At 37.7% G+C, this 26,076-nt stretch overlaps 1 protein-coding gene across 2 annotated transcripts in view; it reads right to left on the bottom strand.

The window, feature by feature from the left end:
- Positions 1–26,076, bottom strand: part of SHE (Src homology 2 domain containing E) — a 63,986-nt gene that overhangs the window by 30,098 nt on the left and 7,812 nt on the right. The window contains exons 3-6 of one of the 2 annotated variants that reach the window (XM_023502216.2): positions 23,383–23,712; positions 19,029–19,185; positions 16,823–16,942; positions 10,214–14,823 (exon numbers count right to left, since the gene is read on the bottom strand). In XM_023502216.2, the coding sequence (XP_023357984.2) occupies positions 14,637–14,823; positions 16,823–16,942; positions 19,029–19,185; positions 23,383–23,712 (794 nt within the window). In that variant the 3' untranslated portion in view covers positions 10,214–14,636. Of the gene's footprint in view, positions 1–10,213; positions 14,824–16,822; positions 16,943–19,028; positions 19,186–23,382; positions 23,713–26,076 lie in introns of those variants that run through there. The other variant, XM_031966664.1, reaches the window with a different exon arrangement.

The raw sequence follows: 26,076 nt of genomic DNA on the forward strand, positions 1-26,076 counted from the left end.
TTGAGCAAAGCCTTGAAGGAAGCCAGGAAATGGAGATGAGGGGGAAGAAGGCATTCTAGTTACAGGGAACTCTCTGCACAGGACATTAGACCATGCACATGAAGAATACTAAGTACGCTGGTGGAGTTGAATTGGAGAATTTGGGGAGGGGAATGAAGTGTAAGATAGAAAAGGATCAAATTGTAAAGAGCTTTAAATATCAAACAGAGGATTTTACATTGATCCTGAAGCTAACAGGGAACCAGTAGAGTTTACTGAGAAGTCAGTAAACAGATTTGTGCCTTAGGAAAATCACTTTGGAACAGAACAAATGATAGATCGGAGAGAGGGAAGATTTGGGGCAGGTGGTACAGTTAGGAGACTATTGCAATAGTTCTGGGAGAAAGGATGAGAATATGTACTATGATGCTAGTTATGAGTAGAACAAAGGGATGCTTAAGATGTGAAGTTAGAAACAACTATATTTGTCTTCACCTGTGACAATGTTATCAGGTGTGTAGTGCAGATATTTTTTGGTTTGCAAATATGGAAATTGAGGCTCACAGAGGTGCTATATAACTTTATAATCTCATAAGCTTTAGAGCTAGAAAGAATTTAGAGATCATCTAGCCTTGTTCTCAATTTTTTTTGTTTGTTTGTTTCAGGACCCATTTGTACTTTTTTTTCCCCCCTGAGGCAATTGGGGTTAAGTGACTTGCCAAAGGCCACACAACTGGGAAGTGTTAAGTGTCTGAGATCACATTTGAACTCAGGTCCTTCTGACTTCAGGGCTGGTGCTTCATTCACTGCCCCACCTAGCTGCCCTCCATTTATACGCTTAAAAATCACTGAGGACCCCCAAAAGCTTTTGGAGTTTATGTTTTATGTGTTATATCTGATTATGTTTACTGTATTAAAAATAAAAATTAATACCTTTAAAATATTTAAAGAATAAATTCTTTAAAATAATGAATTCAGCACAAAACATAACATATTTTAATAAAATATATTTTCTAAAACAAAAAATTATGAGTGGAAGTTTTACATATTTATACAAATCTCTTTAATGTCTGACTTAATAGAAGATAGTTGGATTTTCATATCTGCTTCTGCATTCAATCTGTTGAAATGTTATTTTAGCTGAAGCCTATGAAAAAAACCCCAGCCTCACAGAAATGTTCTTGAAAAGGGAAGAGTAAAAAAGGGAAGTGTAATATTTTAGAATTATTATGAAAATAGTTTTAATTTCAGGATACCCAAGCAAAGGTGTCAGTGACCCCTAAGGGTACACAAACCATACTTTAGGAGTGATCTAATCCAATTCCTAATTAGGACAGGAAAGGGATTTGCAGTGCACTTAAGGGACTTGTCTTAGATCACAGAAATAGTAAGTGGCTGGGCCAGGATTCAAATTCAGATTTTCTAATTACAAACCGGATGCTTTCTCCCATCACTCCATGCTTGTCTCTAGCTTGTCTCTTGTCTAAAAATCCATTTTACAGATGAGGAAACTGAGGAAAATAGGGTTAGGGGACTGGCCCAGTGTCTGAGGCCACGTTTGAACAATTCCTGATTGCGAGCCCAGCCCTTTGCCCACTTCTCCACCTAGATGCTCTGGGTTGAAGTTCTGCCTTTAGATACTTTTTAGCTTTGTGACCATGGGCAACCTCTCAGAACCTCAGTTTCTTCATCTGGAAAGTGGCAATAATAGTACTCATATTGACTACCTTCCAGAGCTGTTGTGATGAAAAGACACTGCACAGACCTTAAAGTCTTATTCAAATGTGAATTGTTACTAACTAAAGTCCCATTTTGGAGAACGTTTGTTTTTCGTTCTCTTGGGTCCCTTCTCTAGTTGTTCTGTCTCTGGCCATCTCTTCTCCCTAACTTCATTTTCCTCCTAAGCCCTCCTCCTCATTGAAAGGTCTGTTCTACCCACCCTCAGTCTGCTGCTTTTGTGTGATGTGCTTGCACAACAGTGTATCCCAAAATGATGCAGGGGTTTGATGCTGCCATGTGTAAAATAGGTGGATACCGATACTGCAAATGAAGGACAAGATAGCGCTCTTCCAAAAGTTCATATTATATAAAATAAGGAGGAATGGTAACAGCCCACAGTTTTTGTACCCAGTGGCCAAAAGCATCTCGGTGCCACAGACCCACATTTGACTGTTCAAACTCTTCTCAGAAATCCTGCTCCATGGCTCGTGGTTCCATTTGGGACCATCTTAATTTATCTTATTTCCAGCTCTCATTTAAGTAACCCCCATTTTCTTGCAATTGCCAAACTAAAAAGGCATGGGAAAAAATGTAACCAAGATATCATGCACAGCAAACAAAAAGGATCTGAATGGGAGCCCCTAGAGAGTAAAGAAAACTTTCCTCTGGGAGGTCCACATTCCTCGGGACTGTTCTCAGTCCACAAGGGTACCCAGAGGTTCATGATTCCAATGTGGGAAAAGAGCTTGGGATTTCCAGGGAGTAGAACAACTATCTGAAGAGTTGTCTTTCCCAGGGTTTCTCTAAGTCGGGACTCAGCCAGTATCACTAGAGGGCTTGATCCAACCATCTCTGGACTGGTTCGGTCTGTCCAAGTCACAGTTCCAGTGAAGGACACAATTCAACAGGCTACTCCATAATGATTTCTGTTCCCTAAAGTTCTTGATTCCAGTTCTTGACTTGAACCGAAGGAGGAACTCCTCAGTGACTCTCTTTCTACCATCCCCAGGTGCAGTATTGTTTTCATTTTCTCTGGGCCACAGAGAATTCAATGTCCAGTTTCTTGTTCCTATCGAGGCTCTGGAACATGAACATCTTTTTCTGCTGCTGTCATCCATTTTCCCTTCCTAGCTCTTGCTGCCCATTAACCCACATGTGGCTCTGCTGGTCTTTGGCTCACAGGACTGCCCTGCCCACAAACTGGTCCAACCTGGACTCCAGCTGTCTCTACCAGAAGGTTCCCAGCCTTCACTCAGGCTCTCTAGACCCAACTTTCTCATCCATAAAATGAGGGGCTTGGGCTAGATGGCATCTGAGCTCCTTATGGCTTTAAACCCATAATCCAAAGTGAGTTAAAGAGACTCAGTTCTATTCATTTTTTCCCTGCTTCAGCGATAGGCAATGTGCAGCCCATAGACAGGTCCTAATGGATTTAGAAGTTGAACTGGAGCTCCAGGACCATATAATCCCACTCCTTTGCTTTGTAGATAAAGATAAGAAGCAGAAGTTGAACTCAGATTTTCCTGACCCCCAAATTCAGCACTATTCACAATACCAAGAGGTAAAACATCATTTCCAATTTGCTTCATCTCCTCTAATCCCAATCTTACGTCAGACCATGTAAATTATCAGAAAAGGCTCAAGAAAGCATTAGAAATACTGTAAAGAGAAGAGGGAGTTTCCTAGATCTATGATCAGTAAGTCCTTGCACAGCCTTCCCTCACTTATATCCAACTCACTTGCATGTCACCTCCCTGATGTCAATGGTCCACTTTGAGAACGAAGGACAAACAACAAAAAAATCTGGGTTCAAATCTCACTTCTGGTATTTATCAGCTGGATGACCACGAGAGAATTACTTGATCTTGTAGATTACAAACAAAATGGAGATAATACCTAAGGGGAGTTAGCTCTCACAAGGCTGTTGCAAGGCTCAGCTCTGGCATATGAAAGCCAAAGGTCCTATGGCGTCCATAACAGCTTCAAGGTTTGCATAGTAGACTACATACATCTGGTCATCTTCTCATGGTTCTAGGGGGTTTGGCTCAGAGCCCAAGACCTAGTAGTGGCTAAGGTGAGATTTGGGGTCCTGACTCCAAGTCCAGCACTTTTCACTATACTTATTCCATCCAGACAGACAGCAGCATCATAGAACATCAAAGAATCTTAGACATCATCTGGTCCATGACTTAAACTCCTTATTAACAGAGGAATTTTTACACATCCTGGTTATAAAAATCAAACATTTACTGATAATTATAATCTCACAAGCCCTCCTCCCAAATTCAATTACAAGTCCCCAAATGGGGTTATGAACCACAATTTAAGAAGTTGAACTAGATTCTAGTTCATGGATTATAGCCTAAACTAGTCACCAGTCTGGGGTTGGTGAATTTAAAAAAATGTTAATTATATTGCATTATGATCATCTTCCTTTGTAATCCTATTATTTCATTCATTTAAAAATATTTATTCTGTGGAAGGGTCTTATAGGCTTCAGGAGACCACTAAAGAGATCCACGATACAAAAAATTCAGCTCTCCATCTTCCTCCCATTTTACAGGTAAGGAAACTAGAACCTAGACAAGAGAAGTGACTGGACTGATACCATACAATTCGGTTCAATTCGATGCCCATTTAAAAGCCTTAACATATGCATTATTGTTGAGCCATTTTTCAGTTGCATCCAATTTTTCCTGACCCCATTTGGGGTTTTCTTGGCAGAGACGCTGGAGCAGTTTGGCGTTTCCTTCTCCAGCTTATTTTACTGATGAGAAAGCTCAGGCAAACAAGGTAAAGTGACATGCTCAAGATCACAAGCCTGTAAATAAATATCTGCAGCTGCTTTAGCCGCTATGCTACCTAGCTGCCCTATGTGCATGGCCCACGACTAACAGAACTAGAGCCCAGATTTTTGAAACTAGTTATCTTTCCACTCCATCAGTGTGGCTTAACAGGAACAACTGATAAGCATAAAAGGAAAGAAGGGAAACAGTGGGGAATCCCAGTTATCTCAAAGTACATCTTCTTTTCTACTCAAAAGTAAATAGAACAGACCGAATTCTCTCCAGGTACTCGTGTTGAAATAGCTACTTTCACTCATTACTTGTCCACAGGAGCTTTTTACAAATGTCCACAATTTCCCCAACCTTGCTAAATGATATCCCCTCAAATTTAGAATTTGAGATGATTGAAACTTACAATTTCTTTTAATATTCTTTGAAGGATTAAGTAGGAAAATTAATAGGGCAAAAATTTCAGGGAAAACCATTGAATTTAGAACTTACTGCAGTATTTTTAAGTACTTCAGGAACCTCCAATCAATGCATGTGTTCAGGGTGGGTACCCTCCCATGAGCAGTTCTAATTCTGGACTCATATGGAGTCTGGGTTCATCCTGACAATGGTCAAATCCCTAAAAAAGAGGAATCAGGTCTCCCCCACCCCCATCATCTCTTTGGTTCATTATATTCCCAATCTAGAGAGCGGGAGAAAAATTTCTTAAACCTATCACATTCATGATACCCTCTTGGGAGATAAAGATCAATTTTTTTCTTAAAAACTTCCTTCTGTCCCCACTACTCCATGGAAGCTGCTCTTCTTGACCTTAGTGACCTCCTCTTTGTTGAGCCCTGAGATTCCTTCTCAGTCCTATCCTCCTGGGGCCCATAGCATGGTGGAAAGAACACAGGTGGTGGTGGTGAGAGGGAGGAGTCAGAACACCTGGATTACAATCCCAGCTCTCCTCTCCCTCCTCCCTTTTCTCCTCTCCTTCCTCCCTTCTCTGGCAAGTCCATTTCCTCGTATAAAATGAAGGTTTTGGAATAGAAGATGGCTAAAATTTTATTTTATTTCAGAGATTAAAAATCTCTGAAGTCCCATAGTTACCATTTCCATCTCATTTATGATGTCTTCTTGACATTTTCTCACCAATTCTTTTTTCTGACCTGTTCTTTCTGATGTCTTTTACTGATTTATCTTCCTTTTTCATGGCATATTGGATATAGTGGTAAGCCTAAAGGAGAGACCTAAATCCAAATCCCACCTCAGACACTGGCTGTGTGACCGTGGACAAGTCACAACCTCTATCCTCTATCTCAGTTCCCTCAACTAAAAAAGTGATAATAGTGTTTATCTCCCAGGGTTGAAGTAAGGACCAAAAAGGATAATAATTATAAAGCACTTAACACAGTGGCTGTCACATAGTAGGGACTATAAATTAGTTAATATTGTTATAGCATTACTATTATTACTATATCTAATAAGATCAGGCTTCATATATCATCCAAGTGTCTCTGCAAGACTGTAAGTTATAAAGAACTAGACAAAGATAAAGATGTTACATTTTTCTCAATTAGCACAAATTAACAATTCCACACTTATACAGTTTGGAAGGTATTATTTGCTTTTAAGAGCTTTTGGATTTTTGAGGGGGTGATTTTGATTTTGTATCACATTCATTTCTTAAATCTTCTTACCTAAAATGAGCTTTTCCTTGCAATAAAGCTTAAAAAGGAGAAAAAAAAAGGAGAGGGGGAACACCAGTTCTGCAAAACCAACTGATCTATTGACAGAATATACAATACTTTACTGCCCATATCACTCTGTCTCTAGAACGAAGGAAGTTTTTCCTCAAACCTTCCCTGGTGCTAAGGTTAGGCACCATAATCACTCAAGGTTTAGTTTCAAATTTATGGGGTTTTTTTGGTTCCCTAAATTTACAGCCATGGCATATCCTATCTTCCTTTTTGACTTCTTTGTATTCATTGTTTCCTGTGATACAGGAATATTCCATTACATTAATCACATTGAATCAGAGAGAAGGGACTAATGTAGTCCAACCAATAACCAAATGGAATCCCCAATATAGAATGCTTAACAAGGGTTCCTCTACTGTCCACTTGAAGAACTGCACTGAGAGAGCATTTGCATCATTGGGAAATTGATGAGTGCTTTTATTTCCAGTTCTTTGCTAACTACAAAAAATACCGCAACAAATAATTTTGCATATATGGGACATTTTTGTTGGATCTTCTTGGGAGAAAAGACAAACAATGGATCAGTGGGTAGGGACATTTTTTTCTTTTTTTACTTTTTTTTTTATTATACCATGTACATTAATTTTTTAAAAAAAATACACATTTCTTTATGAATAATGTTGGGAGAGAAAAATCAGAACAAAGGGGAAAAGCCACAAGAAAAAAAAATAGAAAAAAGTGAAGGAAACGTGTTGATTTACATTCATTCTTCACAGTTCTCTCTCTGTATCCAGATAGCGTTTTATCGGGATTGCCTTGGATCATTGAACAGATGAGAAGAACCAAGTCTTACACACAATCTTGCTGTTTCTGTGTATAATGTATTCCTGGTTATACTTGTTTCGCTCAGCATCAGTTTGTGTAAATCTTTCCAGGTTTTTCTAAAATCAGCTTGTTCATAAAAATTATGAAAAAAAAAAAGGACCCTTCATAGAGATTCCAATATTGGGCTTATATCTCTAGGGAATAATTGACAAGAAGACCCCACTACACCAAAATATTTATGGCAGCCCTTTTTGTGACAGCAAAGAATTTGGGAGGGTGGGAGAGAAGTAGGTTCCCTTCATTTATATAACAATACTATTCCATTACTTTTGTATACCACACCTTATTCATCCATTCTCCAACTGATGGGCATCTACTCACTTTTCAATTCTTTTCCACCACATAAAGAGCTGTTACAAACATTTTTGCACATGTGCATTTTTTAAAGGATAATTGAATATTGCTTTTCAGGATGGCTAAATTGATATAATTTGCTTTTAAAAAATTAAAATTTATCTCACATACCATATTTTAAAAGTTTGATATGAGCAGAAAAAAATTATAAGTAACAAGGCAGAAAAGATCATAGAGTTAGTCACATGCCATCTTAAAATGGGGATATTGAATGATACAGAAATGAAGTGGAAGCTAAAAACTTAAATCCTAAGACTGGTACCAAATGTGGACTTTGGAAAATTATGTCATTCATGCTTATTTCAATTCCGGAAAATATCAGAGACAATTATAAAAACTATGGCTATGTCAATGTCAAAACGGATCAAGAAAGGTTTTGTTTATATTTGATTAAAAAATCTGGTGCCTACTATGTTTCTAAGTGAACCATAATTTGATTTCCTTCCTATTCAGTTGACTAAATTAGCTGTCATTAACAATTGAAGACTACTACATGCTAGGTGCCAAAGGAAACAGGATGAGTAGCAGCTCTATGGATTTTTTCTAACATCGAGTGGAAACACCCCAGATCCCTTTGAATCCCTGAAAACAATTTGAATCCTAAAAAATACTACTGTCAAATATTTCTCAAGTCAAATAATCCTACCCTTTAGCCAAATAGTAAGAAAAACAAAATGGTGAACTCTCCCACCCTCTTGTGGACAAAGTTATTCATGCTCAGTAGAACCTTATTTGGAATTGATTGATTTACTGGGGGAGGGGGGAGAAGGAAAAAACAAATTTATTTTCCATCCTCATCCTTCCCCCACCAAAAAAGGGAAAGAATCCACTCCTATATAAGATATGCTATTTGGAAAGAATGTTAAGAGATTTGAATGACTATGCCAAAGAAATCTAGCTCCATTTTAAAAATTACTTTCTCTGAAGAGAGAAGGTAAAGGAAAGGAGGTTTAGGAGATTTGAAAGAATAAAAATAAGTCCAAGATGCCCTGGTCACCCATTTGATAACTCTGCAAAGACTTTTCACAGAAACACAGGATTACTGCTCTGGAGCTGGAAAGGACCTCAGAGTCAAATTAATTCGACTTCCTCATATAAGGGAGGAAAATGAAGCCAAGGAAAAGTGGCGTAGGAGGCAAGATCTGGACGCAAAGTGCTCTAATGCCAGACAGTCTGTTGCCCTGTTAACATGAATTTGGGCTTTCTCTGCAGCTGCCTGTCCTCTTTGCCTTTTAGTTTGGGACTATTTCACATCCTGAAGAGGGTTCCAATGAAAGGAAAATATATATTAAATTTAAATAAACGAAATAAGCCATTCTAATAATTAAGTGGTCAAAAGATAGGAAACATTCTCAAAAAGAACTGCAAAGTATTAACAACTACATGAAAGAATGTTCCAAATACGTATGAGAAATACAAATCAGGAGCAGTAATGAACTGAACCAGCTATGCCCAGAAAAAGAACTCTGGGAGATGACTAAAAACCATTACATTGAATTCCCAATCCCTATATTTATGCCCACCTGCATTTTTTATTTCCTTCACAAGCTAATTGTACAATATTTCAGAGTCTGATTCTTTTTGTACAGCAAAATAACGTTTTGGTCATGTATACTTATTGTGAAGGTGAAAAACTGGAACAAGAGGTTTGGCAATTGTTAATGCTGTAAAGTTACCCATGCATATATCCTGTAAATAAAAGGCTATTAAATATAAAAAAAAAGAGAGAAATACAAATCAGAACCATCTAGTGTTTTTAATCACACATTGCAAATCAGTCAAGATGGCCCTAAATGATAATACTTAATACTGGAAGGGTTGTGGGAAGGCAGGAACACTGATTCATTGTTGATAGAGCTTTGAATCAGTACAATCATTTTGGAAAGCAATTTGGAATTATGGAGAGAAAAAAAAGGACCCATCATAGAGATTCCAATACTGGGCATATATCTCTAGAGAGTCATTGACAAGAAAACCCCATTACTCCAAAATATTTATGGCAGCACTTTTTTTTTAATTATTATTTTTAAATTTTATTTATTTATTTATTTTTAGTTAAATAACTTTTTATTGACAGAACCCATGCCAGGGTAATTTTTTACAACATTATCCCTTGCACTCACTTCTGTTCCGATTTTTCCCCTCCCTCCCTCCACCCTCTCCCCAAAGATGGCAAGCAGTCCTGTACATGTTAAATAGATTACAGTAGATCTTGGATATAATATATGTGTGCAGAACCGAACAGTTTTCTTGTTGCTCAGGGAGAATTGGATTTAGAAGGTATAAATAACCTGGGAAGAACAACAAAAATGCAAGCAGTTTACATTCATTTCCTAATGTTCTTTCTTTGGGTGTAGCTGCTTCTGTCCATCCTTGATCAACTGAAACTAAGTTAGATCTTCTCTTTGTTGAAGAAATCCACTTTATGGCAGCACTTTTTGTGATAGCAAAGAATTTGGGAGGGTGGGAGAGAAGTAGATTCCCTTCATTGAGCAATGGCTGAAGAAATTAGGAGTCACGAATACATTGGAATATTATTGTGCGTCAAGAAATTAGGATCCTTGTTGACTAGAGTAGTATGGGGGAAAAAAATCTATGTGCACTGAGACAAAGTAAATTTTTTCAATGAATTGAGCAGTTGTGCCAATATTTTCCATTCCTTCCCCCCCTTTTTAATCTTAAGATTTGTTATAGAGGGAGAGGGAAAGGAAGGGATGTTGGAGAAAACCATGATAATACAAAAAACATAAGATCAATAAACTAATTTTAAAAAATTAATTAAATGAAATAAGCCAAAGATTATGGTTTGCTTGACATGACATTTATTTAAGTTACATTTCAGGGTAAACAGCTTTCAGGGGGATGTGTAGCCTATGTTGGCTAGCACAATACATTCAGAGATTGTACAAAATATTTTTGTGTTATAAATACTTAGAAATTTATAAGAGACAGTTGGTTAAAATACATTCTTCAAAAAAAAAAAAAAGGTAAGCTAAACCTATATATATCAACTGATACTTTAAAATGTTCCCCTTACAAAACAGCTGAACAATTAAGAATTCTGGCAAAATTAGACATCTGCCCCAATTATCTGATAATCACCAGCACTTTCATTTAAAATAGAACTACAAAAAACAAGCTATACAAGCCTAAACAATGATGAGTACTATAGTACCCCAGGAATCCTGGTTAAAATGGAAAGAGGTTTATTAGGATGCAAATCTCCTTTTAGAGGGAAGGGTATTTCAAGGTGGCTACAGTAATCAGCACCATGTCAAGTCTTTCTCCCATAGAGAGGGTTTCAGTAATTCATTAGGAAACAATGAAGAGGATTAATATTATCTCTTCTGAATAGCACTTTGTTCAGACAGTCACCCAGAAGAATTAGGCCAACACACCAATTTCCCCACTGCAGTTTACTCTCATTTCCATGAGATGGTAGTATTAGCCCAACTCTTTCCTCTTAAAATGTCAGAGGTTCCAAAGAAAATTTCAGGCCAGTTTTTTTGTTTTGTTTTGTTTTGTTTTAAGTTAGCCGATAGATTCAGTGACATCATGTATTAGTGAGACCTGACAACTGAACCATTAGCAACTGGGGTAATGGTTTATAATGATCAAGGAATATGGTCCCTGAGATATCATGATATTAAAAAACAAAACAAAACACTGGTGATCACATTTTCTCAATCAGAAAATTGAGACATAAGATTTTACAAAGGATATGACTTTTGCAGTCTCATTAAAAGTATACTCTCCCCCCCCCCCCCGAAATTGGAACAGTTTCAGGAAATCTGGAGCATATGGTCACTACAGCTACAGGAAATCATAAGGTAAATTAAACAACAAGATGTGGAACAAGGGAATAACGGTGTTTGAAATTTGAGTCAAAACCTAAAAGTACTCTGGGGATGGTAAAAAGTAAAAATTTAAAAAACATTCCTAATTAGAATGGGGAGAGGAGAAATGGCTATCCTTTTTTTTTTGTTGGTGCAAGGCACTTAAAGGAACCTGTATTAAAAGGATGGCTAATGAATGCATAAAAAACATTTCCCAAAACAAATGGGAAAAATCCCAACTTTATAGCCTCTTCTTAATGAGTCTTTTGAAATTCTAAAACTTAACAAAAACTCCCTAAAACTCTGAATCCTCAAATGAGACAGGCTCTTTCAGGATGACAGTTAATAGTATAACAATAAACAAATAAAAGAAACCCAGAAATTTCCATCTTCTGTTTAAACATTGAAAATTATTTGATGATACAGATTATATGCCTTTCTCTCATATCCCCCACCCAATGAAATAGCTGTTTGCTAAAGCACAAGAAGTTGAACAGTTAGGAATAAGTTAGGAATTTCTTTCCCAGAAATCTTATTTTTATAAATCATTTCTTTTTAGAACAGCTAGGAAAAAGAGGTATGTGTAGCAAGTGCCCTTAGGGAGTAAACACATAGCCACATTTTGTTTTTATGGCTCACCCATATATTAAAATCCTCCGTGATTTTTAAAGTAGTGCTTGTAAATAATGATCAACTCACTCTGTATTTGAGTACAAACTCTCAATACTGGTAAGGGAGGTAGTGAGAAGAATGGGAAAAAAACTCAGTGGCCTGGAAAACACATGAAAAGAAATAAGTGAGGAAGAAGAGACATAAAAGACAATTGGTGGATTTGTATTTAAATCTTAGAGATAGTAAGTGGGATACAAGGAAATGCAGAGAGATGCCAGCAAAACTAGATTTTGTGTTCCAGTTCTAAGATTTTAGTTGCAATTCTATTACTAACTAGAGGTAGGACCTTAAAAAAGTCACTGTCTCTGAGCTTCAGTTTTCTCAGTCACAAAATGACAAAGTGAGTCTAGGTGAGGTCTAAAACATTATGAATGCCGGATGTTCTTCATGACTGTCTCTTTAGAACACCTGAAATTGTTTTGGCTAGTGGAAATAATTTAATTCACATGAATAAAACCATTCGATTCTTGCTTTTGAGACAAATGGATCAAACCCACCACCTTCCCAGCTAACAATAAATATCCAGCTTTAGATCAGCTGGCCCAGGCAGCTTAACAAGGAAGCCATTAGGTGACACCCTGCTGGGCCTAATTGTTTTTAGAACATATGGTACTTTGTGTTACCACCCCAGCTGTGAATTCTCAGGCTTTTGTCACAATCTAAATAGCAGCTTAACTCCTATCCCCCAATTTACTCTACTTTCTGGTTTGTCATCATCTTCCATAGGTCACTCACTGGAGATAGAAAAATCATTTTTTAGAAGAGCATAACTCATTTTTTTTTCTTCTGGCTTTTTATGAACGAATTACATAGGAATCACAATGAAATGACAAACCCCTCTAATATCTTTGCCAAAAACCCAAATGGAGTCACCAAGAGTCAGACATGACTGAAACAACTCAACACCAACACCACAGTGAAGAAAAAGTCCAGGAAAAGCACAGTACTTGAGAATATAAGTGCTTAACTAAAAACCTGATTTATTTATTGTTTATACCTTAAAATATTACTTCAGTATTCATCACAGTAGCTGGTAGTGCCAAGTTTTTAAGTCATCTAGTGCACAAAGTAAACTTTTGTAAATGTTTTTTAGCTTTTGTTAAACTTAGGACATTTCATTAGATTGTATTTGTGGAATAACTACAGAACAAGGCCTTAGACAAAATAGGACATAATGTAATTGTGACCTGTGGCAGGCTTAAAAATTATGCCAGTTTTAAAAGTCCTAACCTATGCTTTAAAAAAAAGTTTTAAGATTACCAATATAAACAAGTATTATAAAAAAGATTCCTTCATAATTTTAAAACCAAGGGTATACATATTTAGTCCTTTTGGCCAAAATCTGTATATGAAGTGAAATGTTAATAGAAAAATGCTAACTGGTGGCTACAGAGATACTCCTCATGTATACAAATAAATTTTTTTTCTGGTCTTCCAAACACTTAAAAAAAACCCCAACACTTTAAAAATTAACTTTTCATTGCATCTTTTTGTAGGGACCTAGACCATTTTTAGGAATAAACTGAATACCCCAGAATACAGAAACAGCTGCTCAGCTTTAATTATAGAGTCTCTTACCATAATATTATTCTTCTCACAGTAAGTCTGTTATCCCCATGTTTTTCTCACAGTAAATAAATTGGCAATATAAGTTTATGGCTTATTACAAAGATAACACAAAAGCCTTATTTAAGAGCATGAGAAATAAAATTTGTAGAAAACCTGTTATGCAGTTAAACACACACATTTTAAAATACAGTAGATAGAATATAATTGAGTCTGGTAGATAGTGCACCAAACTCTTAAAAAAAAAAAAACAAACTCAAAGCAATTTAGCTTATACCTTTAAATCCGAAAGTATTACTTTTATAAAGCAAAACTAGCTGAGTTGTCCCAAATCACAAAGATTCCAGAGCAATAGGTTTTTTTCTGGATGTGACAAAGACTACAAATTATCCATTTAAAAAATAGTATTTGGCTACTTAAAATTGGGGAAAGGGGGTTTTCATCAATAACAAGCTCTTTGCTGCTTACTTCATTCTATAATTTTAGAACAATGCCAATAATGTTTTTAATTACAAGAGCAAAGACCTGGAGTGATTCTCATTTCTTTCCTCAGTCCTCCCATGACAAATGCCAGGTTTGAAAACACACTTTTTGAGCAAACACTCCAGTAGAATGTAGAAGGGGACGGGACCTTGATCACCAAAGAAATCTGTCCTCAAACCTCTGAATTCGGAGTTCTCCTTGAATTACAGTCTATCAGAAAACTTCTTCTGAGGACCCCTTCTCCATTTCCAAGGGCCCACCCTGTGGCGGTGTGCCCCTTTCTGGCTGCTTCCTTCCCAGGAGCAGAAGGGCTACACAACAGCAATGTTTAGAGCCTGGGTGCTTTGGTTGGTGCCTTTCTTGGGCTGCAATCCAAACTGGACAGATGTTGCTTTTCACTTGGGGCTGGGGTCTTTGCTGTCCTTTTTGATTAATTAAGTGGCATTTAGTATAGACACTTGGGCAAGAGCAGAGAACTTTTTCTCATTCTCACTGCTCTCTTCAGTGAAGAAGTAGATGGTGAAGACTGGATTTGGGGCCAATAATTTATTCAAAATTCCTGTAGAAAGTAGACACCAATAATTGAGAAAAGTGTCCCACGCACTTGAGGGCCCAGTTTGTGTGGCTTTTGTGGGGGGCAGGTGCCCGTGCTTCCACTGGCGGAATCAGTGCAGCCTGCTGTGCACAGGGTAGAGGAGGGTCATGTGCTCGGCCCCCTTGAAAGGAAGCTTCTCATTGGAATAGTAATGCACCACCTCTGGGATGCTCTCGAACCCCGCACTTGTTTGGTCCAGGGTGTACTTGCTGTCTTTTGTCTGAGCCACAATAATGTGAACGCATCCTTGACTAGTCCTGTAGCAAGACATAAGCCAGAGGAGACACATGTGAGCAAGGCTCGGAGGGACCCCAGCCAGGAAGGACCCCTCTGGCCAGACACCCGGCAGTCCCACAGGCTCTCCAGGTCTTCCCACCATTGTTCTATCATAAACAGAAAATCTCTCCCTGTTGAACACTAAAGCAAAGTGCTCGAGACCTTCCAATCCTTGCTAAACTCGTTTCATCACTGGGAGCTGTTGTAGGTGCTAAAATATTGTAAGGTGCTAGCTAGACTGAAGCCTTTAAAAAAAACATTATCAATGCCATCTCATCATTAATCTTACTAGACTGCTTAAAGCATCCAGACTCAAGTTAAGAAAAAAGTCCACCCTGTTTCCTTCAATAACAACAACAAAAAAAAAATAAAGTATGAATCCAAATAATTTTTTTTTTCCACGTCTGGAAAGGCCATTCCTTGTTTTAAGTAAGTTTGTTTTGCTCAGATAGAGCCTGTTGGCTCAGACAATGTGAGTTGGCAAAGAAAGCTCAAGCTAACCCAGAAAGCGCCCATTTCAGGAGCAGAGCAGGGCTATTCCTGGCATTGTGTATTTGTTGGCCAATTTAAGTTTTATGAGCAATATTGCTTGGCCACCCAGCCCCTTCCCCCCGCCCCAGTCTGATTGTTTCAGCTACAGGGGCTCTGCTTCCTCAGGAAGGAAATGCAGTTAGTACTCCCGACAATGATCCTCCAATATAGCGCCATTGAACTAGCCTTGGAGACAAGGACTGCGGGGAACACCCAGACTCCATGGGGCTGAGGCATAAACATGGCTTTGTGTACAGTTGGGCCGCAGAGTGAAGGCTGGCCATCTCCTGCCTCTCCATTCTAAGACTCTCCCAGCAAAGCCTGGGCCAGCCCTGCAGCAGCCAGGGCGGCCTTCTCAGAGGCCGGGATAACATACAGAGGGCAGAGTACTCCAAAGTGCAAGAAGACACAATGGTCTTTATCACAAGTGAGAGCTTATTATTATTCAGTCATCATCCCCAAAGACAGACAAAGACTGGTCTAAAAATCCTATGGCTTATGACCGAGCCATCAATTATGCAAATGGAATTTAGAGAAAGATGGGAAACTATGTAGGAGTGAAATAAGCAAACTGCACAAAAAATACGACCACCAAATGTAAGCCCCAAAGCAGTCTGGCTTCCCAAGGAACTCTAAGAGAGGTCCCAGAACCCAGATTATGAAACACCTATCCCTCCTTGGGACTCAGCGGAGAAGGCTGCGTACACTCCAATATGCTCGCTATACTCATTTGTTTTTGTTTACAAGGGATGGATCAGTTGGGGGGTGGGAGTTGTAAGAGAAAGACATTATAACCACAGAAGACTGACATAAAAAAGACATCAAGAAAAAATTTTTAAATTGTTTTTAAAAATAATCAATATTGCACAATTAGAAAAGGGGACCCAGAATTATTAAAAACAAGTTCAACAACCATTCATAACTGGTTGAGAAAACAAAAAAGCAAATTCTCTTTTCTAAAAATTTTTCCCACAGAGAAGCCATTAGTCTTATCAGTCACTTGAGATTGCAAGGCAATCTTTGACCACTGAAGTATTCTCTGAATCAAACCACTCTGAGTTTAAAAGGTCTACTGTGACCATTTTAATGAACCTTTGCTCTTAATTTTTACAGTTAAGTTCTCCCTCCTCCTGCCTGCAATACGTCCTCCCAAGAGTCTGTTAAATCAGTCACGAATGATTTAATCTTAGTGTGACAGGGGAAAACCCTCAACATTTGAAGAGTTGGAGGACTCAGGTTCAAAATTGTGCCTGACACTGGGTCTTTAGTTAAGTTCCTTGCTTGACTGCATCCTCAAAGCGAGGGAGTTGTATGTGAAGGATCCTAAGGTCCTCATCCATGATCTTATGACGTCTCTTTTGCTTCTACTGAACCTTATCCTCCCTAAGACCTTTTTTGACCTGTTTCGCATTCGCTCTCTCCGGTCTGGTAGGGTACTGTGACACTTACTTTAGTGCAATGGAGTATCTGCTGGTCCCAGACTCACTGTTGCGCACCAGGTAACTGGCTTCTTTACAGGGCTGGAGCCGACTCTCTGCCTCGGCCCTGGTGATGGCTCCATGATACCAACTAAAATAAAAAGGGAGGGAGAGCTGGGTTAAAACTCAATCTGGAGACTGCGAAATTCATTCCTGCTTGGTGCAGTGTATTTGGGGCCTTTGGTGATTTAGGCTAGTTCTTAATTCCTATTTTTAAGCTGCATCAAAAGGCAACTGAAGTAATTCTTCACATCCAAGTCTATTATTAGAACAACAAGTTCAGGTACTTTTGAACAATAAAATTTTCATTCTGTGTAAGATGTTTATGGTTCAAGTCAAATGAACACAAAGTCTGAATACAACCTAATACAGAAAATTCATGGCAACCATGTCAGTACAAGACTCATTATCTGCTTGCAAGCTGCTGTTGTTTGTGCCAAAGAGAACCAATGATGTCTTGGCTTGCAAATGAACTGGACTGAAGTGACCCAGAGCTGTGCAAAGGGACCAGCCTGACCCTCTTCTTCAGGGTCATCTGAGACCAGCTCCAAGGAAGAGTGGAGATGGCCCTGGAGGCGGTGGGAGACCTTGGCCTTGTCAAACGAAGGCCTTTCTCAGGGCTCAGACCACACCCGTTCAGTGACTCAAGGCCAGGTAAAAAATGAGGCAAAAGATGGCCTATTTGGCCAATGCCAAAAAAAAAAAAAAAAAGAAAGAAAGAAAGAAAAGAAAAGAAAAGAAAAGAAAAGAAAAAGAAAAAGAAAAAAAGAAAGAAAGAAAACAACTAAACAACCCAGCCAGCCAAAACCAACCTGGCAGGAGAAGACCCTCAGGGTTTCTGGCAAGAACAGAAACAATCACTTTTTACACCATTAGAAGTAATCCAATAAACAGCATAGAAAGAAGCAGTTCTCTTAACTTTCTGGCCTCAGGCCTAAACCCCTTTACACTTTTCACTTTTATATTATCCAAGACCAAAAGGAGCTTTATAAATTTAAGTTTTATCTATGAATATTTACCATATTAAAAATTACAATGGATATATTTTAAAATATTTAGTTAGTTCATCTTCACTTAAAAATTAAAAACAAACCTGTTACATGTTAACATAAAAAACGTTTATAAAAAATATTTTCCAAAACAAAAAATTTGGCGAGAAGAGAAGCATTGTTTTACATATATTTGCAAAATCTCTTTGCCTAGTTTAATAAAAAGAAAGCTAGATTCTCTTATCTGCCTCTGTATTCAACACTGATACACACTGATATTAGTTAAAATTTATAGAGTGCTAACCATGCCAGGCGCTGTGCCAAACACTGTACAACTATTTTCTTATTTGAGCTCACAACAAGGTGGGAGGTAAGGGCTGCTATGAGTTCTATTTTATTGATGAGGAAACTGAGGCAAACAGAGGTTATGCATCTTTCCCAGTGTTACACAGCTAATGAGTGTGAGATCAAATGTGAACTCAAGTCTCCATGACTTTGGGTCCAGTGCTCTATCCCAGAGTCACTACAAGTCACCTAACAGCCCCCAGATACATTGTTTTTGTTGACGTGTAGGAAGAAAACCCAGCCTCACACAGTAATGTAATGAAAAGAATAAGAATATTTTAGCAGGTAAATAATGTCCTAGTATAGTATTGTTCTGAAAATCATTTTGATCTCTCAGAACCCTTGAAAAGGTTGTAGGGACCTCCATGGGGCCTTCAGATCCCACTTTGAGAACTGCTGGCAGAAAGTACCAATCTTGGAGCCAGAAAGACTTGGGTTCAAGTTCTACCTTGATCACATCCTAGCAGTGTTACCCTGGGAAGGTCATTTAACTTCCCAGCTTTTCAAGTAATATCTAAGATTAGAAGTTCTCCATACCAATGAAGTCAAAAGTCCAAATCCTATCTTGATAATGGAATATTTTGTCTTCAAATTTTTGATTCTTCAGAAGCCAGCCTGATACAGGGGGAAGAATGTTGGATTTGGCATGTTCAAACCCTGGCTCTGTTCCTTGATGCCTGTGGCCCTATGGGCAAGTCTTAACCTCTTTGGGCCTCAGTTTCCTCATCTGTACAAGGAGTTGGACCAGATGGCTCCTGAGATCCTTCTAGCTCTAAACTTAGTATCCTGTGCACATTCTGTATTAGTGCCAGAGATGTGATCAAAGAAAGGGTCAGGACTTACGGCTGCTTTTCCAGGCAAATAGCTGGGTCCACTTTCTCCCCTTCAGTGTGATCAGAAAGTGCTGGTTTCAGGATCTTCTGGGTCCAGCTCTTCTGCCTGTGGTGATGGCGCCCTGTTTCTTCCTTGATGGAAGGTCTCTCCGATCCCTCAAACTGGACTGGAAGGAAGGCTCCATTTAATATCAGACTTGTCATTGCAGTGGTCTATGTAAAGCTTCAAAGAAAAAAATGCTTATCCTGACTCAGCTCAGGAAAAAAGTTTTTTTTTCCCTTCAACAAAAACTGCAGAGAGCAGAAAAATATGTTGGTGTATTTGAGCACTCTGAAATCTCTGTTATTCTATTAGACTGCTAGCATCATCCCACTTGATGCCATTTCCCAGCAAATCATTCAGCATTAAAAGCAAATTTTAGATGAGTTGTGACCAAACTCTTCCTTTTACCAAATTTACTCAGAAGTTCCTATTTTGGCACCTTTCAGACTAAAAGGATTATGGTGAGATTGTTCTGGCAAAGTGCATATCCACTGAAAATAATGCTTTTCTGGAAAAGTTTGGTATTTTTTTAAATTAAAAATTTCTAGCAATGAAAGATGAAGACAGCATAGATTTAAACATTTTTTAAAAAGTTCTTAATGCAGCAATTTATTTTCTTTGACATCATACATGCTTTGGTATTATGGATAAATGAATTTGAAGCACATATAAAGACAAACTAGGTACTAAGTTGTTGTTCAGTCATTTCAATGGAGTCTGAACCCCATTGGAATTTTCTGGTCAGAGATACTAGAGTTGTTTGCCATTTCCTTCTCTAGCTCATTTTACAGATGAGGAAACTGAGGCAAATGGGGTTAAGTGATTTGCTCAGGTCACCTAGCTAGTAAGTATCTTAGGTGGGATTTGAACTCAGATCTTCCGGATGCTAGGCTCAGCCTTCTCCTACCCAGATGTCTAGGTATCTATTAGGTATCTGATAATCCCAGATTAATCAACTTTAAGCTTTTGAGAAGAGTATAACAAACAAAGGCCTAGCTCTAAAGTTAAAGGGCTAGGCTCAAGTCCCATCTCTGACACTACCTGTATGATTTTGGGCAGGTCACTTAGATTCTTTAAAATTTAGCTGCAAAAATGAGGGAGTGAGACTAGATAATCTCTAAGGTGCCAGTTCTCAATCTATAATCCTAAAATCTTATGTGGCCAGAAAGATGAACTGGATTAAAGTATCAGCTGCTAAATACATCACCCACACTTTAATACATCTAGATTGTAATCCTGATTACCCAAATAAATAAATAAATCTAAATTGTAGCTTAAATCATAACTAGAGTCATGTTAATTAACTGTCACAGGAAAAATAGCCTGAAGGCAAATGAAGGTAGCAGAAACTAATGGGAAACCAGGATTAGCCACTGGAAGGTTTTAATTCTGACACTAATATAGAACCTCTTACTAACAATTTATACAAATATATGTATATACAGTCATCCCTTGACATTCACAAGTTTCACATTTGTAGTTTTGATTATCTGGAAGTTGGCCATTGATAATTAAATGAGAATCTGGAGATTTATCCCATGCTGGGAAGAATTGAGAACGATACCCATATATAAAGAAAACAAAACGATTAATAAATGCATAAATATTATAAATTATTAATCTATTTTAATTTGCATACATAATTGGTTATAAACATTAAATTTTGCTAAAAATTTCAGTGTGCTAAAGAACAACAGGCCATGTACTCTCTTTGGGAACCCTTCCTCTTTGTCTTTCTACCATGCAAACTCATCAATCATGTGATTTTTTTCCCTCAGTGATCATTATATCTTGTTCACTACACCAGAGGCTGTGACAACTGCATAGTATGTGAGATATTAATCTCTCTTGCTTAGAAACAGCTATTTTTTTTTAATCGGTGCAGTGTGTGTATACCTGTGTTTTTCATGTGTGGAATATGATCAAAATTGTTAAAAATAAAGGTTTGGATGGGGCCTAGAATTATTCAGGCTTTTTCACATTTGTGTGGGTCCTGTGTCCCTAACCTCAGGAATGTTAAGGGATGATTATATATATATATATATATATATATATATATATATATATATATATACACACACACATGAAAAGAAAGTTTTATATCCAACTCCTTTAAAATATTAAGCAGAGATACAATGCTCACTTAATCCTTAAATGATTATTTTGTGTATATTCCATTTTATGCACTATTGAGAATATTTTTTTTCAATTTTGCATTTTATTCAATATTGCAAAGATTATTTTACAAAACAAGTCTTAACAAATTTGTGGATTATCTCCAAGTTTGATTTGGAATACATAGATAAAAGTCCCAAAGGAGCCTCATCTATAACATGAAAAGATTGGATTAAAAAGCTTTTATGGTCCATTTCAAGTCTAGAAGTATGATCCTAAATCATTTAAGCAATATGATCCTAAATCATTTAAGCAATATCATATGTAAATCTATAGGTCTAATAGCAAAGAAAAAATTTTAAACACACTCTAGACAATATTTTAATAATTCTTTTGAATGAATCTAAACACCTAATAAGATATCACTTAGAGAAGAAATAAGTATACATAAATAGAAACAAATATAAAAGAACAATTTTAGACCATTTCCCTAAACAACTATGGGAGGAAAAAAAACAATCTCATTTCTTTATGACATAGTTCAGGAGAGTCCTTAATAGTGGAGATATGAAACTAATTCAAAAGCAAGCGTGCAACTTTCCTACTTGACCAGACAAGTTGTATTGCGCCCTTTTCTTTTCTCTCCACTATGAGGGATTTCAACAACTGCCATGGGTTCAACTACCATCTCTAAATCCTCATTCCCAGTTTTTCTTTTAAACTCCAGTTCCACATTACCAAGTGAATGTCCATTAGGTGTCTCAAACAATGTGTCCAAAACAGAATTTATCTTTTTCACCAAATCCTCTCACTACCTATTTTTTCCTCCCATTTAATCAGTTGTAAAGAATTGTTGATTCTACCTCCACAACTGATCTGATATCTATTCCCTCCCATAGGCCCACCATCTGCCCATCTTCCTAATTGCCTCTGGTTTCTTCCCTCTCTGATCCATCCTCATCCCTGCAGCCCAAATAGCCTCAAACACAAGAGTGAACCATAGCACTCCTCTGCTTAAGAAGTTTTCCTGGCATGCATTGTTGGTGGAATTGTAAACTCAAGTCATTCTGGAGAACAATTTGGAACTATGCCCAAAGGACTATCAAAGTGCATATGTCTGGTTTGTATCTCAAAGAAATCATAAAAGGTTTTTTCCCTTTTCTGGACACACAAGTGCAAAAATGTTTGTGATAGCTCTTTTTGTGATGATCAAGAATCGGAAAAGGAGTAAAAGCCCATCAACTGGGGAATATCTGAGTAAGTTATGGTATATGAAAGTAATGGAATGTTATTGCTCTGTAAAAAATGATGAATAGACTGATTTTAGAAAAGCCTGGAAAGATTTACATAAACTAATGCTGAGTGAAGCAAGCAGAACCAGGAATACATTGTACACAGTAACAACTTGAATGTGCGATGATCAACTGTGAAAGACTTGGTTCTTCTCAGTGGTATAATGACCCATCAATCTTGGATGAAAAATACTATCTGTATCCAGAGAGAAAACTATGGAGATTGAATGTAGATCAACATATACCAAGTTCTTCCCCCCCCCCTTTTGTTCTGATTTTTCTCTCCCAACATGATTCATATGGAAATAGGTAAAATAAAAAAAGAATGTACATGTATGACCAAAAGAAAATTTGTTTTACATGTAATTGGGGAAAATCGAAATGATAAATTAAAAAAAAAAGTTTCAGTAGCTTCCTTTCACCTCTAGGATTAAGTAAAAACTCCTGTTTGTCTTTTAAAGCCCTTCACAATCTGTCCCAGCCTATTGCTTTAGGCTTAATGTGCCCCATACTTTCCTTCATACATTCAATATTCCAGTCTACCTTGTTGGTCCCTAAAGCCAACATGCTGTCTACTATTTTTTTGTTCTCTCTTCTCACCCTTATCTTAAAGCATCCCTACCTTCTTTCAAATCTTAGCTCATGGTTCACTTTCTACCTTGTTTCTGTTACTCCTCTCCCTTTTTATCTCTTTAGATGTACAGTGCATTCCATATTCTGTGGACATGCTATTCTTTAGCAAGAGGCTGCTTGAAGGCAGGCCTGCTTGTTAGTCTTTGTCTCCTCAGTGCCTAAGAGCTTGTGGAATGAGGGTTGACTACAGAGTTACCAAAGTAAAAAGCCAGCCCAGACAGTTCATGCAGCGTGTGATTTGGGTGAAATGCTATTAACCACTCTCAGTGATTTCCTCTTACCTGACAATGCTTTCACTATCTGTTCTTTTTTCCATTCCCATGGCTGTTCATATTCTGCTGCTGGTCGCTCATCATTTTCAGGAAGCCTGCTGTCAGGGGACCGCATCTTCCTTTCTTGTACAGTGACCATTTGTGAATCAGGTTTGGGTCCTCCTTCTCCAGGTTCATAAGGAGTATCATACAGCTGCGGGGGTTTGCCCAGAAGATCTTTGGAATTCCGTCTTTTCGCCAAAGTCTCTGATTTAATGCCATTTTCTCCTGAATCGCAAGGATTGTCAAGCAGTTGAATAGCCTTCACCAAGGGGTCTTTAGAACCTCTTCGCCTTATCTCTGAAAGGTGTATATATAAACATATGTATATATGTTACTGAATAATATACTATTCAGTATATATAACAATATATAAACTACGTAATATATAATACTGAAAACTTGCAAGTAGCACCAGTTTCCTAGGAGGGGGCATGCTATTATAATATCCATGAAACTAAAGTACCTGTCCATTTTTTTCTCTTATCTATCTAGTCAAGGCTGGCATGTGAGCTTGGCAATATGTTTTAGTAGCTGATTCTCTGCCAGTAGCACCAATAGTGAGAGCAACCATGGGAGCAAGACAGGGAAAGTGTCTCCTCTTTCCTTCCTCTATTTGCTAGATAAATCTTATGACTGTAAGCATTAGGTATTAAATCTGGAAAAGATCACAGAAATTTTCAGATACCAAAGTAAGGCCCAGTGTGAAGCAATGCAGCCAAATGAAGAGGCAGCTCCAGGGCACGCTGCCACATACCTACTCTAACCATGCAGTCTGATCTGGCTCTAGTTTAGCCTTAAACTGTCTGCTCCATGTTAGAGAACAGAATGAGACAAGCCAGATGCACAAGAGGCAGTGTGTAGGAAACTGCAAACAGCAGGAAGAATTAGTTTCTGTGGGCTAGAAGCGTTGTCTTCTAATCATGGAGAATAACCAGAGGGAGTAAAGTCTTTTGTAAAGTATTTTGTAAAGAATGCGCATGATAGGATGGCCTGGGAAGGAGACTGATTGCTTAAATTTTAGAGCCACTAATAATGCTACAATATAAGAAAGAACAGAAGAGAAATAAAACCAGATTAAAGGGGGGAAAGTTACTCAAACTTACAAACAGAAAATTCAACCTAGAATCTGTTTATAATGAATAGGGGCCAATGTTCATATCCAGTTTTGTCACTTTTGAGTGTCTCACACTCTCTGTCCTGGCTAGCACTTTTTTCATCTATTCAAGGTTTAGGAAAAAAAACCCCAAAACATCTTTTTTTTTTTTTTTTTAGTTTCATCAAAACAAGCTGGTAACTTTTTCCAGAGAAACTGCACATGAGAAATGAACACAAACACAAGAAAGCAAGGAAAGATAGGTTAAAAGAGTACACATTTAATTCATTCTCAAAGTCGAAACACTTTATATTACTCTTCCTTGTCTCACTTCAGCCCTCTCTGCTGAACTAAGAGGAAAAGGAGTTAATACATTTATAATCAAGAGAAATATATTTGGTTAGAAAAGAATAAAGCAGAAATTGTCTTATATGGAACAATCAAATAATAATGCTCAACATTTGATTTTTTAAGTACCCACTAACTAAACTATATATAACTGAAGTGTCCATATAAGATGTCTATTTTTCTTTTTTTAAAGAAAGAATGCCTATAGAGTGTTTTGGGGAAAAGGAGTGGAAATAAATGAGCTGTATCCTTGATCTGATGATGGAATCATAAAATTTAAGAGTTGGAAGGGACTTTAGTGGCCATCTATTTCAACAAAAGGAAGAGAAAGAAAAGTAGTCCTTCCTCTGAAAAGTCCTTGGATTGGGCCAAAGATATGCAAAGTATTATTAGATCTTTAAACAATGTTTAATTAGGAAAAAAGCAAGACTTACACGTGGGGTCTCTCCACCCCCTTAAACTCAATGAATTCAGAGTTCATTCCAGCACCTGGCTGTCCTGAACCTGAGGCGCCATAGTAACAGAAACAATCACATGGTTGCAAACGGATCCTTCCTGTAGGGAGAATAGCCCCTGACGTGCAGAGCTGGCTCTGAGAGGAAACAAGACTGAGAAGGAGGAAATGGAGAAAGGAAGCTACACCCAGGCTGTCCGATACAAGCCATTTACCATGGCAGACAACAGAAAGCAGTTAACTAACTGCAGATAAACAGTCATTTGCAGCAAAGGGCTGAAACCAAGAGCTGACCTTGTAACAATTAAAATGTGCTGCTGGATAAAGCAAGATATGAAATGTGCTAAAAAAAAAAAAAATTTTTTTTTTCCCTTCTCAATAACCAATTCTATCCTTGTAGACTGTACTTCACTCATATTTACATTTTTCATAACTGGAAGAACACAGAGGGCTTTCCCCTTCCCAACTTATCCAATTTGATTTTAGTCTGTAATTTCTCTAATACAAGGATCTTTAATGATTAAAGATTCCTTGTTAAATAGGGCCCTATTTTAACTGTATAATGTAAATGTCATAGTTTAATTCCAGCACTCAGTTCAGAAAAATGAAAATTGAAGAATTTCAAAACATGATGCTTGAAAACCATCTTTCACAATTAAAAAAAAATCAAGCTTTTACTTGTAAAAGTAACTGCATTGCAGAGTAACGGGAAAGGGAAAGTTTGATCAAAGGTTCCCTGACCACTACATTAATATCATCTCCATGC

Source organism: Sarcophilus harrisii, chromosome 4 (assembly GCF_902635505.1).
Source record: "Sarcophilus harrisii chromosome 4, mSarHar1.11, whole genome shotgun sequence".
NCBI lineage: Eukaryota > Metazoa > Chordata > Mammalia > Dasyuromorphia > Dasyuridae > Sarcophilus > Sarcophilus harrisii.